Source organism: Bufo gargarizans, chromosome 1 (genome assembly GCF_014858855.1).
Source record: "Bufo gargarizans isolate SCDJY-AF-19 chromosome 1, ASM1485885v1, whole genome shotgun sequence".
NCBI classification, from domain to species: Eukaryota; Metazoa; Chordata; class Amphibia; order Anura; family Bufonidae; genus Bufo; species Bufo gargarizans.
Genome location: NC_058080.1, coordinates 573,692,795 through 573,708,482, shown reverse-complemented (window position 1 = coordinate 573,708,482; position 15,688 = coordinate 573,692,795). Strand labels below are relative to the sequence as shown.

Genomic DNA, 15,688 nt, shown 5'->3' with positions numbered 1-15,688 from the left:
GGTCCCAGAGGTAGGACCCGCACCTATCAGACAATGGGGGCATATCCTAGCGATATGCCCCCAATGTATGTGATGGTAAAATCCCTTTAAAATGCAATGTCTGTCCTATGAGCTGGTCACTGCTTTCCTATTGCATTTCCATGCACAATTTCTGCAATACAGCAGTAAACCGAGCTACAGGACACACTTGGGGGGTTTAGAGACATATTACATGTAGTCTATTCCCCACATACAATAAAAGCTACGGGGACTTGGGTGTACTAATATGGCGCCCGCGACGTGCCGGAAGTGCACTATCTGCTTGGGGGAGGGCTCAGGTCACGGGGCCGGAAGTGGAGGCAGCGCAGGGAGAAGCAGCATTGGACAGCTTCCCCGGCGTGGGGACCGGGCTGTGATCTGCATGTGAAAGGGATCCCCGGAGCACAGAGCACCGCTGCTCGGGTAATGGACGCTGGGTGTTCTACTGAGCGGGGGGCGAGCGGGCCGTGATGGCTGCCACTAATGTACAGGCTACAGACAGAGTCTCGGGCATCTTAGGGCCCGGCGGTCGACGTCAGGGCCACACTCAGCACCTGGCATTGGCCTCTGTGGATCCCAGGCCCATTAGAAGGCCTGGCAGAGCACTGCATCCACAAGAGACCTGTATCATGACGTATGTCGGCCATCTGTTGGAGCACTAAAGCTCCCAGCCATCCCTGACAGGCGCCCCCTCCATATACAGGGTCCTATACAGCTGGGTACCAGATATGACTACCCATGCCCTGCTCCAGTGACAACCTGCTCAGCTCCAGCAAGTCTTTGTCTCTTGTGGGTGAAGTGCTGTACCAGGCCTTCTGATGGGCATAAGATTGCCAGATAGCACCACTGATTACGGGCAAATGTGTCACAGACAGTGACATGTTGGTAGGTTTGCCAGCTGTGGGCACTGATTTGCTAATCAGACCCTTTATCTTGATCCTGGTATTGTTATATTGATATTTTGGATAAAATCTAATTTAATCCCATAAATGTGCAGGTCCAGGCCACTGATCGGAAGCCATTAAATTCCCTGTACAAGACACGGCCTTTACTGCCCCAAAAATCTGATCTTGCCCTTTAAATAAATGTTAGTGGATCCCGGCAACAAAATATCAGGGATGAGGGCAGCCGTGCTGCACAGGCATGTCTGATTTTAAGATGTCTGGCAGGCTGGGGCTAGGCTGATCTGGGCATGGGGGGAAGGGCTGATAGCAAGGGTGTGACGACTAACTGGGGCCCATATCAAAATTTGGAATTGGCCCCTATTCCATCATAACTGCAATCGGCAGCAAGTGAGGACATTGACGGGTTACAAATTCTGTTTCTCCTTTCCATGCATGCCAGAATCCACTGCATCGCCAACCAACATACCTCTGTGGAGGCATAAGGGCTGATTCACGTGTCAGGCTGACCATGGCTCCCCTGACCCCAACTGATGTGTCCCCTGCTGCTGATGGTCAGCCTTCTCCCTAAAAACAGTATAGGAATGTCCATCTATGGGCAGTCAGAGCCGCAGCTCATGGCCCAAGGCTTCCTATGCTTGCCACCAGTGAAACACTACGGCCCTCATTAGTGTTTGTTTTCAGATTGGCGTACAGGTTCGGGTTATTGGAGAAGCCCGCTATGGATTCCACTACAATGGACCATAACGGAATTCTATGACGACATGCACCACGGAAGCCTTTAAGAGGCATTCTGTCATAATAGAAGTCTATGCTGGCCATAGACTTCACGGAATGCAATACAGAATGACTCTTCTAGGCTTCCATGGTGCATGCCGTCATAGAATTCCGTTATGGTCCGTGGTAGCGGAATCCATAACGGGCTTCTCCAATAACCTGAACCTGTACGCCAATCTGAAAACACAAGTTCGCTCAACACTAGCCCTGATTCATCAAGACCGGCGTGTGCTGTGTTCGTCTTGATGAAGCTGCAGCGCCAGAGGAGGCACTTAATTTATGACAAGGTGCAAGCCTCGCCATAAACTAAATGCCTCCTCCCCAGCAGCCCATGTCCCAGACTGAAATCTGTGCCAGTTCGTAGCTGGCATACATTTCATTCATCATTTACCCCAGCTTCTGGCGCACTCTCTGTATGGGGATGAATGATCCTTACTGAGATTTTTATTTTACCCATATTTATTTTTACCAATTGTCTATAGCACATTCCTCAATGTGCTGCCCACAAAAAACGGTATGTGCCATGTGAAAGATTCTCTCACTCCACTTTTTTGTGGGATATTCACTGGCACTTGTAAATGGGGCAGTCATTGGAAACACAATAATGGCCCCAGTCCTCGGGGTAATAAAACCCATGCTGTTTGTGATGGGGATAGAGTTGTATTCTTTTCACTAATATGCAATATGATGTGAATAATAGTTAGGGCTCATTCAGACGGCCGTGTGCTGTCCGCATATATGCAGATCCGTTTTTTGCGGATTAGATGCTGTCCCATTCAGTTCTATGGGGCCCTTTTCTTCCATTGCACGGCTCAGCAAAAAAATGAAACATGTCCTATACTTGTCAGTAAAAATCAGGACATGGCCCTATTGAAGTCTATGGATCAGCAAAAAAACTGAATGCAATCCGTTTTTTGCAGACATAAAGAAAACGGATCCGCATATATGCGGACAGCAAACGGCCGTCTGAATGAGCCCTTATCTGTATTTTATATAATGAATATCCTTCCACACACGCCCCACACTATTGCTCTGTGTGAACACAAATTTAACATTGTAAGGGCTCATTCAGACGACCACACTGTTTTTGCGCAAAACACTGATGCCGCCTGTGTGCGTTCCGCAATTTACAGAACGGGCGGCGCATTCTAGAAATACCTATTCTTGTCCGCAATTGTGGACAAGACTAGGACATGCTCTATCTTTTTTTGATGGGCCACGGAACGGAGCGACGCAAGGTGTGCTGTTATTTTGCGGCCCCATTAAAATGAATGGGTCTGCACCTGTTCCGCAAAATTGAGGAACGGAGGCGGACCTATTCATACAGTCGTGTGCATGGGCCCTAATCCTGACATCTATTTCCAGGGTCTTGGAGATGGCTAGTACAGCAACTGAAAATTCAGAGCCAGTCCAAGATTGTAAAGAAGTACGAATTCCCAAAGTCGATGGCGATTATCCACTCAAAGTACTTTACTGCGGAGGCAAGTATTTCTTTCTAGCTTTTAGTTTAGAAAGTGTAATAAGACATAAAGGTAATGATGTTAAACATTTGAAGTGTGTAAACTGTGATTCACATCTATAATAGCATGTAGAATAAATTCTGTGATTTGCCATTCTCTGCTGCTGTAATTTGCCTTGACTATCGGCATCTTGGGGCATGCCGTGCAGATTTGGTGCATATACTGTAGATTTTTGCTTTGAAGAAAAAAATAAAAAAAAATAAAATGCATGCCAAAAGAAAAACCCTATGAAAACACTCCAATATGTAAACGTGACCATATTGTTTCTATAGAAGAATGTAAAATCAGTTGTAATCTTGCTTTTCCCAATATTAGCCGACGCAAATATATAATTGGTGGATACATTTATAATTACAGTATTGGTTTTGTGTTAAAGGGCATCTGTCAGCAGATTTGTACCTATGAAGCTGGCTGACCTGATACATGTGCACTTGGCAGCTGAAGGCATCTGTGTTGGTCCTATGCTGATATGTTGCTGCATTGCTGGGAAAAAGGACAGTTTTCATATATGCAAATGAGCCTCTAGGAGCAATGGGGGAATTGTCAATACCCCTAGAGGCTCTGCTCACTCTGCAACTGCTGCGCCCTCTGCACTTTGACAGGACCAGGCTTGATGATGTTTACACTGCCGGGCCCTGTCAAAGTGCAGAGGGCGTGGCAGTTGCAGAGAGAGCAGAGCCTCTGGGTGTACTGGCAACGCCCCCCATTGCTCCTAGAGGCTCATTTGCATATATTAAAAGATCATATTTCTCAGCAATACGGGCACATATGAACATGGGACCAACATAGATGTCTTCAGCTGCCAAGTGTACATGTAACAGGTCAGCCAGCTTCATAGGTACAAATCTGCTGACAGATGCCCTTTAATAGAAAATGTGTTCCATGCTAGTAAATGGTATAAAATCATCCTATACTCACCTGTTTTTTCCCCACCGTCACTGGTGCTGCCGCTCAGGTCACCTTATTTGCAAGGCTGCAGTGGTGACATAGAAGTATAGGGAACATGACTGCTGCATCCAGTCATCGGCCTCCGAGGTAAGTGGCACGAGACTACTGAGGTCGGTGATGGGCTTCGACAGTCATGTGCCATGTACCTCTGCGTCACGGCTGTAGTCTTGTGTACAAACACTGGGTTGAGGACCGGAGCTGCGACGGGAAGAAACAGGTGAGTATAGGAGGATTATGCAATGACATTTAGGCATCATGCACATGACCATATGTATTTTGCAGTTTTTTACGTGGATCCATTGACTTCAATGGGTCTGTGGTCCACTTTTTGCGGCCAAGCATAGGACATGTTCCATCTTTTTGCAGAACAGACATATGGATGCGGGAAGCACTGGGATCATCAGTGTGCTTTCCACATATGTCCATTCCGCAGAAAGATGGAATAGGTCTGCAAAACGAAGACCGTGAACCCATTAAACTCAATAGATCTGCGAATGTCACACAAGTCCAGTTGTGTGCATGAGCCCTTCCTCTCATGGGTCACACTTTCAATTACCTCCGACAACCTCTGTAAACAACTTTGTAATATTGACTGCGTACTATCCATTACCACTGGTGATCAAATCTGACCAGTATGGCCGCGTATCTGCTGCTAGTTTCTGCTTGTTCTATATTGTACCTCCCGTAGAAATGTTACTATATTATCCATGGCTCTTTTTGTTAATTATGTGTTCTTTGTTCTACAAGTGTAATGGCGTCATATACTAACACTGTAAACTCTTGCCCCCCTACAGTGTGTTCACTGCCAACAGAGGTAAGATTTGTTTCATTCATAAAACAATGCAGTTATCATGGAGATGTAGGGTGACTGCTACTCTTGTTATTTTTGGTCCTAATAAAAAAAAATATATTTTATAAACCCCTTAAGGGGAATGTGTCCTCAGAAAATGACATTGTTTAAATCACATTTATATGTTTAATTTTCTATGTCAATATATATTTAAATAATAACCATAAAGGCTGTCTTCGCATTGGCCACTAAGCCTAATAATAGGCACCACTTCTTGGTCTGTACAGTTACTGCCGTTATCTCATTCTAATCCTGCCAGGATCCTCTATTCACATTAAGTGATGGTCAAATCTTATCTATTCTTTCCTCATACAATGACCCTGCACAGTCACTGATCATGCCTAGAAAACTCTCTCGTAGAAGTCAGTGAGGTCCCCCCCCTGACCATTGTGTCTATGGCCCATGAGGCTGCCGTAAATCAATTTTCTTAATGCTTTCTAAATGCCGTTAAGAAGAGCTCAGGCAAGATGGCTGCCCCCATAATGTTGTTCAGGAAATAGAATACTATCTATCACAGCTCAGCAGGGACAGTGTCAGAATCCTATTCACCCTAATAAATCTCTATTAGGTCACTTTCACACAAGCAGATGCCGTGATGGAATCCGCTGCGTTAAAGAACGCCAAACCCCGCTCCGGACAGTAGAGACACGGAGCATTAACATGATCGATAATGCTCCGTGCCTCTCTTTGATCTTTTTACTACAAAATCACAGTAACAACTTTCTCACTGTGATTTTTTATTTTATTTTTGTAAAAAGATCGCAGCGAGGCACGGAGTATTAACAATCATGTTAATGCTTTATGTCTCTGCTGTCTGGAGCGCGGCTTGGCACTCTTTCACGCAGCGGATTCCACGCACGGCATCCACTCGTGTGAAAGAGTCCTTAGGGTGAATAGCACAAGGGCTAAAACAATCCCAGATTCTAGCCCCCTAAGGGGGCTAATAGTTATTAAATAAAAAACAGCTTCTAGTCCCCTAAGGCGGCTAATAGTAAGTAAATATAGAGTTAAAAAAAAAAAAGTACCCCCCCCCTTTCCCAATTTTACATATAAAAATATATTAACAATAAAATAAATAATAAAATATCAGTTATTGTTGCGTCCAAAAATGTCTGAACTATTAAATTATACAAAAAAATTCCTGTGCAGTGAACTGCATAACATGCAAATTACTATTTATTTTAGTCACTCCCCCCCCCCCCTCCCAATTATTTTTTATTACAGTGATCAACAAGTTGTAGGTACTACAAAAATGGTACCAATACAAACTACAGTTTGTCCCGCAAAAAACAAGCCCTCCTACAGCTCTATGGGCGGAAATATAAAAAAGTTGTCAGAATCGTGTTTTTTTTATTTTTCTAATTAACCCCACAAATATTTTTTTTCCCATTTTCCAATAATAGACGTGGTAAATTAAATGATGCCCTTTAAAAAAAATACAACTTATCCTGACAAAAAAATAAGCCCTCATATGGCTATATGAACAGACAATTTAAAAAGTTATGGCTATTGGAATGTGTGGAGGAAAAAAAACAAAAATGCTAAACAAAAAATGGGCCCGGTACTTAAGGGGTTAATCAGATGTTTACATGCCCAAAAGGAAATAATGAAAGAGTTTGTTCTGATAGCACAACCACTTTAAAAATGATCAATTGAACATTCCCAAAAAATACGGTATAAACATATATATTGATTGTAACTCAAAAATAGTGACGTGCCATTAGGAACATGCTGTACCATTAGATGGGGTCTGTCCTCGCTACCTCTCACTCACACTTCGGTATTTTGTTTCAGTACTGTGAATACATGCCTGATGTGCCAAAGTGCAGGCAATGGCTAGAGAAGAATTTCCCAAACGAATTTGCTAAACTTACATTAGGTAAGTGAAATGTGCTTATTGTTCCCAATCTTATGCCATTTATTTCTCCATCGGTCTCTTAGAGAAGCTAAAGAATGGTGTTGGAAACTGTTTTGCCTTATGTGTACTGTGCTATTCCTTTATATACTCCTTTACTCACTGTTTTGCTGCCTTGCTTTGCAAAATAGAGGACAGAGGATCCTGCTTGTACTCGCATATACTGCAGTTGTCTGTGGCTGGCTTACAATGCATTCGGAAAATCATCGGACCCTATCACTTTTTTTCATATTTTGTTATCTTATGGTCTTGTGCTAAAATAAATCAAGTTCCCCCCCACAACAATCTGCACTTAGCACTCCATTAAGAGAAAGTGAAAACTGAATTTTAGATATTATTTTTTTTTGCAAATATATTTAAAAGGAAAGCTAAAATTTTGCACAGACTTAAAGGGAATCTGTCACCTGGTTTGAGCATATTAAAGTGTTACTACTGCCATGTACAATAAAATACCTTATGTTTTACTGTAGTCTTAATTTTTTGTTTCATTAGCGATAAAATCCACTTCATGTTATGCAAATGAGTGTCCAAGGTTCCCAGAGCCCAAGGACACCTCTTCCAGCATAAGTAACTGCCCACACCCGAACTCTTTGCCTACTTCTGTTGTCCCTGCCTACATATATTGGCCCTGCCTTCTGGTGTTGCCCCATTTGGACCCACCTACAACATGGAGCCACGGGGATAACATACAAACTCCATGCAGATGTTGCCCTTGGTCGGATTTGAACCTAGGACCCCAGTGCTGCTAGGCACCAGTGCTAACCACTGAGCTCCCCTGCTGCCCATGTTTCTTAATGAAAACTTGATCCAGACTGGGGCCGAAGGTTCACCTTCCAACAAATGTCATGGCAGAATTTATGTATGATCCGTAAACAAGAGGATCTAACCAAGTTGTCTGCAATACTCCAGATATTAAAATTTAGTCTAGAGGTAAAAGGAGAAAACATGACTCATGATGGTGTTTGAGTCTTTCTCCATCTCTTCCAAATCCAAACAGCGGAAGACTCTCTCTTTATTAGCCAAGCCCTGGGTTTCACCCCTACAACCTAAAATACAAATGAGCCAATAGGAATATGACAATATGCATCTGGACGCAATTGGTATACTCCAGCGCGGAAAATCAAAACGGAGGAATTCCTTGTCTAGATACTTGACGTCCCATCTAGCTTTTATCCAAATATTGCAACCCAGGTATATCCAAGATTTAATTATGTTTAAAATAATCCTACTATATCACAAGGCCACTCAAGGCACGAGCACACAGTCAAGATAACAATTGAGTGACTTAGTGAGAACTCTGAACGTCCTTGAGTGGCCCAGTCAGTGTCCTGATTTGAACCTAATCAAACATCTCTGAAAATGACTGTCCACTGACTGTCCCCATCCAACTTGACAAAGCTTGAGAGGATCTACAGAGAAGAATGGTAGAAAATCCCAAAATCGAGGTGTGCAAACCTTGTGGAATCATTCCCTCGGAGGTGCTGAATAAAGGGTCTGAATACTTATGTCAATGCAAGGTTTTAGTTTTTCCTTTTCAATAATTTAACGTACCTCCTAATTGTCATCATGATGTATTGAGTGCAGAATGATGGTGGAAAACTTTAATTTTATTGTAGTACAGGCCTGAACATAAAAAATGTGAAAAAAGTGAAAGTCTGTACCTCTTTTTCTCTGTGAATTTATCGTTTTTATATACCGTAAGTCCATGTTACTTATTATAGTCATTTCTTTTTTAAAGGAAACTCCCCTCAACTGGAAATTGCCGGTGAGGGGTCAGGTCCAATTGGTGAAGAGGAGGAGAAGAAAAAACAAAAAAGAGGTATAGCAAACATTTTTAATTTGGGAAAACTATGTTTTCTTTGTCATCGGTTAAAAAAAAGTCAAAATACTTAATTCCACTTGGAATTATACACACTATGCCCTTGGAATCCTCCAAGTGAAAAAGCTCTTCAGCCTTCTAAGCTGGGAAATAGTCTAAGTGTGCACAGGGCCTTACTCACCACCTTTATGACAATATATTAAGAATATGTCCCACCAGTGTCTCTAGGTGCACTTTACTTTAATCCTTGGTCTTGGATGTCCCCATCTCATCCACTACACAGTGGTGCAGATAGATCTAGGACGCTCCTAGTTCCACATCAAAAGGTAAATGGAGAATAGAAACGTAGAGCAGAACATCCAGCAACGATCAAGTGAAGTAGTCTTTATTCTATATACTCCCAAGGGAGTCCGTAAGCTTGTCAAATAAAATCACAGGTAGGACGCTAAATCTTCACACCTGACCCTGGGTTTTGCCTATCTGGCGGCTTCTTCCAGAACTGGAATACCCAGCATGGCTGACAAAAAAAACCTCAGATATTTCTGTCCAGTAATAATGTAAAGCAGGAAAGACCCACAACTTGTTAGTCACAGAAGAGCCTCTGAGACATCTAGGCCATTATACAGCAAAGGTTTCTTCGAAAAGTTGATGACAAAAAAAAATAAAACAAGGACTTCAGCTTATAGTTTTGTTAGACGGTGAGCCTCCAGTAGTGAAGTTTTAGCATTCTGGTGGGCACTGTGTGTGTGTGTGTGTGTGTGTGTGTGTGCTATAGTGTACTGTATAGTGTGCAGAAGTTATCAGGGGAGTGACTAAGTTCTCTCTCCACCCCAAAAATGTCCAGGTAAGGCTACTTTCACACTGGCGTTTCTGGGTCTGCCTGTGAGATCTGTTTCAGGGTTGAGATCTGTTTCAAGATTCCTACTTTCCTGCTACATGCCGATCTGGTTCTCCATGTTGGTCTCCATCTCTTGCTCCTAGCACTGTTTACATATGGCTGGCTATGGGCTGCTTTAGCCAATTACTGACCTCAGGGGTGATGTGGGCACTAGAAGCATGCCACCGCTGAAGCCAGTCATTGGAGCAGTGCTTGGGACCATGCCCATAGCCAGCTGGATGGAGACAGCGTGGTTGGTGGTGGAGGACCAGAGCGGCGTGTTGCAGGCAAGTATGATTCTTCTGTTTCAGGGGGCAGGCCGCGGGCACTTGATATACTGTAATTATTACTGGAACACCCCTTCTAATGTAATTAAACACACTGATACAAAGAATAATTACAAGTAATAAAAATGGCACACCATTCTATTGAATGGCTTTAGGTCACGTTCTTATTGTATAGATTTGATTTAGTGATTTGTACTTTTGCAGGAGGAAGAGGTCAGATTAAACAGAAGAAAAAGACTGTACCTCAAAAGGTTACAATAGCCAAAATCCCCAGGGCAAAGAAGAAATACGTAACAAGGGTATGCGGGCTAGCGACATTTGGTGAGTTAGAGAACCCCATGTTTGGCATCCGGCGTCTCATGCAGATTCTTGGACGTCTTGCTGATTGACCGTGATCATTTGTATTTGCAGAAATTGATCTCAAGGAAGCACAAAGATTCTTTGCTCAGAAATTCTCCTGCGGTGCCTCAGTGACAGGAGAAGATGAAATTATTATTCAGGGAGACTTCACAGATGATATTATTGATGTAATCCAGGAAAAGTGGCCAGAGGTAACCTGTACCGAAAATGTAATCTCCTCTCTTGTGATTTACTGATGAAAAGTCCACCTAAATGTTAGAAATTCTGGATCAAAGAATATTATTGCCAAAGACATATAGAACTTTATTTTGACCCCCTATGACAGAAACCGTCATAAAAAAAGTTCAATTGTTTTAGTTACCTTGCCTCACAAAAAGAGTAATATAATATATATATTAATATTTTACACACACACACACACACAATGCACAACTACCTCTACCGGATACGGCAACAAATCCAGGATAATATACTGTAAGAATTTTAAAAAAATGGCAGCACTCACAAAAAAGGAGTGAAAAGAAAAACACTTTTCACCCCTGTGTTCGCAACTAGGGATAAGCGACCTTGTCTTTCAAGCTTGGATTATCAGGTTCTGGTTATGTAAGAATTCCGTTATGGATTCTGCTACCACCGACCATAACTAAGAGTCCATTCACACGTCCGCATAAAGGGTCCGCATCTCTTCCTCAATTTTGCGGAAGGGGGTGTGGACCCATTTTCAATTGCCGTTGCACTTCCCTGCAAAAAAATTGGAGCATGTCCTATTCTTGTCCGCAGCGACAGACAAGAATAGGCATTTCTATCATAGTGCTGGCCATGAGCAGTCTGCAAAATGCAGAAAGCACATGGCCGGTGTTTTGCAGTTACGCAATTTGCGGGCCACAAAACAGTTGTGAACGTGTGAATGGGCCCTTATGGTCTATGGTAGCAGAATCCATAACGGAATTCTTAGATTCTAATTATCTCATTTATCAAACTGGTGTAAAGTAGAACTGTAAATATAAAAGAGATGACTGGGCACACCTGAGATATTTGGTAACTGATATATATTATAATGGTTAAAATGTTATGAATCACAAATCAAACATAAGGATGTACAATACGGCAATATAAGTTAGCGTGACTTAAACGTTGTTGGGCAGCATTCAAAGTAAAAATTAAAATTCTGCGTATTTGTGGCCGAAATGAAGCTGGAGTGGGTCACTCACAGGTGATATTGTTGCCTAACAGCCTCATTCCAAACGCAATTTAAGCAGAAAAGTGGGATACATAACATCAAATAGCGGTAATTCAATAGCAATATTTTTGACAATTAAAAATGCAGTATAAATAATAGTAGGGATTCGTTTGACCTGTATAGGTCAAAAGTTCTGAGTGTCCAGATACAACAAGTTGCAGTCCCTCAGATATTACCAACTTGAGGCAGCAGGATAATCGGTAAGTGTTCCCTAATTAACTATTGCCTTACTGCTGGATCGATCTCTGACTGAAAGCGGGACGCCGCTGGGTCAGTGACGGAGTAACTTCTATCTTTGAACACTGCAACTTTTAACTTTGCACATTGCAATTTCTATACAACATTATCCTGCTGCCTCAAGTTGGTAACAATATCTGAGGGACTGCAACTTGTTGTATCTGGACACTCAGAACTTTTGACCTATACAGGTCAAACGAATCCCTACTATTATTTATACTGCATTTTTAATTGTCAAAAATATTGCTATTGAATTACCGCTATTTGATGTTATGTATCCCACTTTTCTGCTTAAATTGCGTTTGGAATGAGGCTGTTGGGCAACAATATCACCTGTGAGTGACCCACTCCAGCTTCATTTCGGCCACAAATACGCAGAATTTTTATTTTTACTTTGAATGCTGCCCAACAATGTTGAAGTCACGCTAACTTATATTGCCGTATTGTACATCCTTATGTTATGTATAACCATTATAATAAATATCAGTTACCAAATATCTCAGGTGTGCCCAGTCATCTCTTTTATATTTCCTGCCTTTTTAGCAGCGGGGTGACGCTGCAAGACTGAGAGCACCCTTCTTGGTGTACCAACCACCCTGTGCATCTAACTATATTTTATTAGTAAAGTAGAACTGGCTTAGTTTCCCATAGCAACCAATTAGATTCCACCTTTCATTTATCACAGATTTGTTGTAAATTGTAAGGAGTCTGTTTGCTATGGGCAACTAAGCCAGTTCTACTTTACCCCAGTATTGATAAATCTCCCCTGCTGTGTACTTCTATGTGTACATATCATTGTGTGTCGTCACACTGTACTTATCTGTATGGGAAAAGTGACCGCTCACTGTGCGGACTGCACACAATACTGTATTCAGAAGAGAGAGCATGCTGTGACCATGTGAGAGCTGTCAGTAAATGAGATCTATATCCTGCTAATAACGCCATTGTTCTGACTGTAGATATCTGCACTAACGTTATCAGCAGAAATATCTATTGTGTCTACAAATAGTGGACTTTCTACAAAATGGAAAGAGAGAAATAAATGCTGATTACAGGCTGTAGCATACTGTAAGACTCACCATGTTGTGGATTGGAATTAAATCTTACTACTAAGTTACTTGGTAGTTCCAGCAGCCTATATGTAAGTGGCTGCTAGCTATGCTGTGTAACAGGATGTGGGGGCGAGCAGCAGAGCTTGTGCTGGTGCATGTGAAATCAACACGGCCCGCAGATTCTCACAGGAGATGATGGCACTGGACAAAAATCATGTCAGAGAATTTCTGAGAGCATGTGAAAGAAAGCTGATACCAGTAAACAAATAAGTGCAATTTTATTATGTGCTGCATAACGGTTAGATATGGGTTTATTGATTTGTAGTGCACAAAGGTGTCCATACCCTTTAAAGAAGCACTCCAACAAAAAAAAATATCCTCCGACCTGTTAGAAAGACACATAATGTAATCTGTAGTGAAGGTAATCTTACCAGTGACACTATTTGTGAGTTATAACCTCCCTTCTAATCCTTAGCTGTGTCATGTGACCAGCACTCTGCTCCTCCAACTGAAACAGGACAGGAAGTCAGTTTCTTCTCTATTCATTCCTATGAGACTGATATTGAACTCCCATAGGAATACATATAGAAACTGACTTCCTGTCCACACATAAGGTAAGGTGTTAGAGGGTCACAGTGCTGGTCATATGAGGATCAGAATGGAGGTTATAACTCACAAATAGTCACTGGTAAGATGATTCACTACAGTTTAAATCCTGTACCGTCCGTTCTCTGGTAAGAGAATACAAAAATTTGTGGGAGTGCTTCTTTAAAGAGATTTTTCAGGACTTTTATACTGATTGGTTGGGGTTTGACACCCGGGACCCTGCAGATTACCTGTTTGAGAAGGCATTGGCAATTGCAGTAGCACCACAGCCTTCTCATAACTTAGCCTAGGCCGTGTGCCATCATGTTCATTGGTCACATAGCCTTGGCGCAGCTGAGCCCCATTTGCAGCTCTACTGTGAGCACCACTGCCTTCTCAAACAGCTGATTGGTGGGGATCCTGGTTGTCGGAACCCACTGACCAAATACTAATCTATTTAGACAATAAAAAAAAAATTGTTGTGAGGGTGGACATATCCTTACAGAGAAAATAAAAAATTCTGCAAGGTTTTCTAATCCTTTTCCTGTTACCAGTCTTTGATCCCTGAGAGCTGATCTCACAATCCATCTATCATCTCTAAAGTTTATTACATGTGCAATCTTTTATTTTTTGTCAGCATTTGAGGCAAGAAGACCTTCTAAAAGGAACTTATCAGTAAATCTCTCTCTCTCTCTCTCTCACTGACAGGTTGATGATGACAGCATTGATGATCTCGGAGAGGTGAAGAAGTAACAGAACATCGTGCCTGTAATGTCCTAGACTATATAGCCAAAGTGAGAGAGGATTCTCAGCGCTTTGTGTCCTCGGTCAAGCTGCACCACCTTGTTACACCACTGTAGATGCTACTTTTTGGTTTTATTATTAAATGCAAAACTTAAAGTAACCAGTTCGCTCATGCAAGCGCATGATATGTGTTTAGAGTAATAAAAATGGTTTTGGTCATTAGTAGCTTGCCTCTTCATTGTCGAGGGCCAGGGTCATGATCTGCTGCTCTGTATTATTTTCTAACATAGAACATCTTTATCAGATGTTTTTGGTCTGTGGAGAGGAACCGGAAAACCATAAACTTTTGCTAGTAGCCTAGTCTCAATCAAACACATGTATCCAGCGCACGGCAGACTAGGCAGTGTATAGACTGTGTGTATGTAGGCTAATGGATAGTCCTTTCTATATGATACATTCAGATATTGTAGTGTGGAGCAGATAAAAAGAAATGTGCGCCCCTTCTGTAGAGTAGAAACACAAATACAAGGAGGTATGTAATACATCAAGTTTTTGGAGGTGCATTTCTTGATCCTCCCATCGACAATTTCCCATTGCTGCCATCCTAATGGTACCACTTCTTGCTCTGGAGCAGTCAATGGCCGGGAATGTGACTCAACCAATCACTGGCTAGAGAAATGACCTACTTCAGCCAGTGATTGCTGTGTATCCCTAGCATGATATTTTAAAGGGGTTTTCCATAGGGTGACCACTGTCATAACCACCAAAAGGTGGACACCATACCCAGGAAAGTGGCTTGACCATACAACGCAATGAACGGAAACTGTAATCTGTATGCCAGTGTCATAGGACATTACAAGGAGGAGGTATGAGGAGAGAACTACAATGCTCAGCATGTCCATGTTATGGTATATCGGAGAACAATTCATAGAGTATAAGTAGAGTGGACTACAACTTCCAAGCTTTCTCAGGCTCACCACTTCTCCACTGCTGAACTCTGCCCCCACCTGGCCCCTCCTGATCACATGACACTGATATTATTACAGGTCCTTAAGCTCTCTCATTGTAGCAGATTACAGTGCCTGCCTCGTGGCACCCGTCCTCCCTTCAGAATTCCAAACATTTTTGATAATTTATAAAGACAATTTTTTGGGGGGGTCTGGGAAATGGAGGACATATGGTCACACTAGTTTTCCAGCCGAAAAAAATGCTGTAAAAAAATAAATTTAAAAATGCATGGTCTCCTTACAGACACATGGTTCATGTGCTTCCACACTAACCATAGCTTGTCTGAGCTCAGGGACGGGCTGGGAACTTAAAGTAGCCCTGTAAAAAAAAAAAAAAAAAAAAAAAGTTCCCCTATGTTGTAGGTGGGTTCAAATTGACAGGAGGCAGGACAATAGTAATAGGTGGCGGCCAACCGAAGTAGGCGGGGCCAGAAATATGGCCCAGCAGAGCTGAATACCACAGTATAGCACAAAATACTGCTCCAGCAGAACCTAATACCACAGTGCAGTACAAAATCCTGCTGCAGTGTTCAACTGTATCTTAGTCCTG

The 15,688-nt window shown here is 42.3% G+C and overlaps 1 protein-coding gene across 1 annotated transcript; it reads left to right on the top strand.

Annotated features, from left to right (window-relative positions):
- The first annotated feature begins 305 nt into the window (after positions 1–305).
- DENR (density regulated re-initiation and release factor) lies at positions 306–14,353 on the top strand. The gene is made up of 8 exons (XM_044290361.1): positions 306–441; positions 3,063–3,178; positions 4,960–4,979; positions 6,810–6,894; positions 8,669–8,749; positions 10,118–10,234; positions 10,325–10,464; positions 14,096–14,353. Exons 2-8 carry the CDS (start codon positions 3,073–3,075, stop codon positions 14,138–14,140), a joined length of 594 nt encoding a protein of 197 aa, XP_044146296.1. The 5' UTR covers positions 306–441; positions 3,063–3,072; the 3' UTR covers positions 14,141–14,353.
- The last annotated feature ends 1,335 nt before the right edge of the window (positions 14,354–15,688 follow it).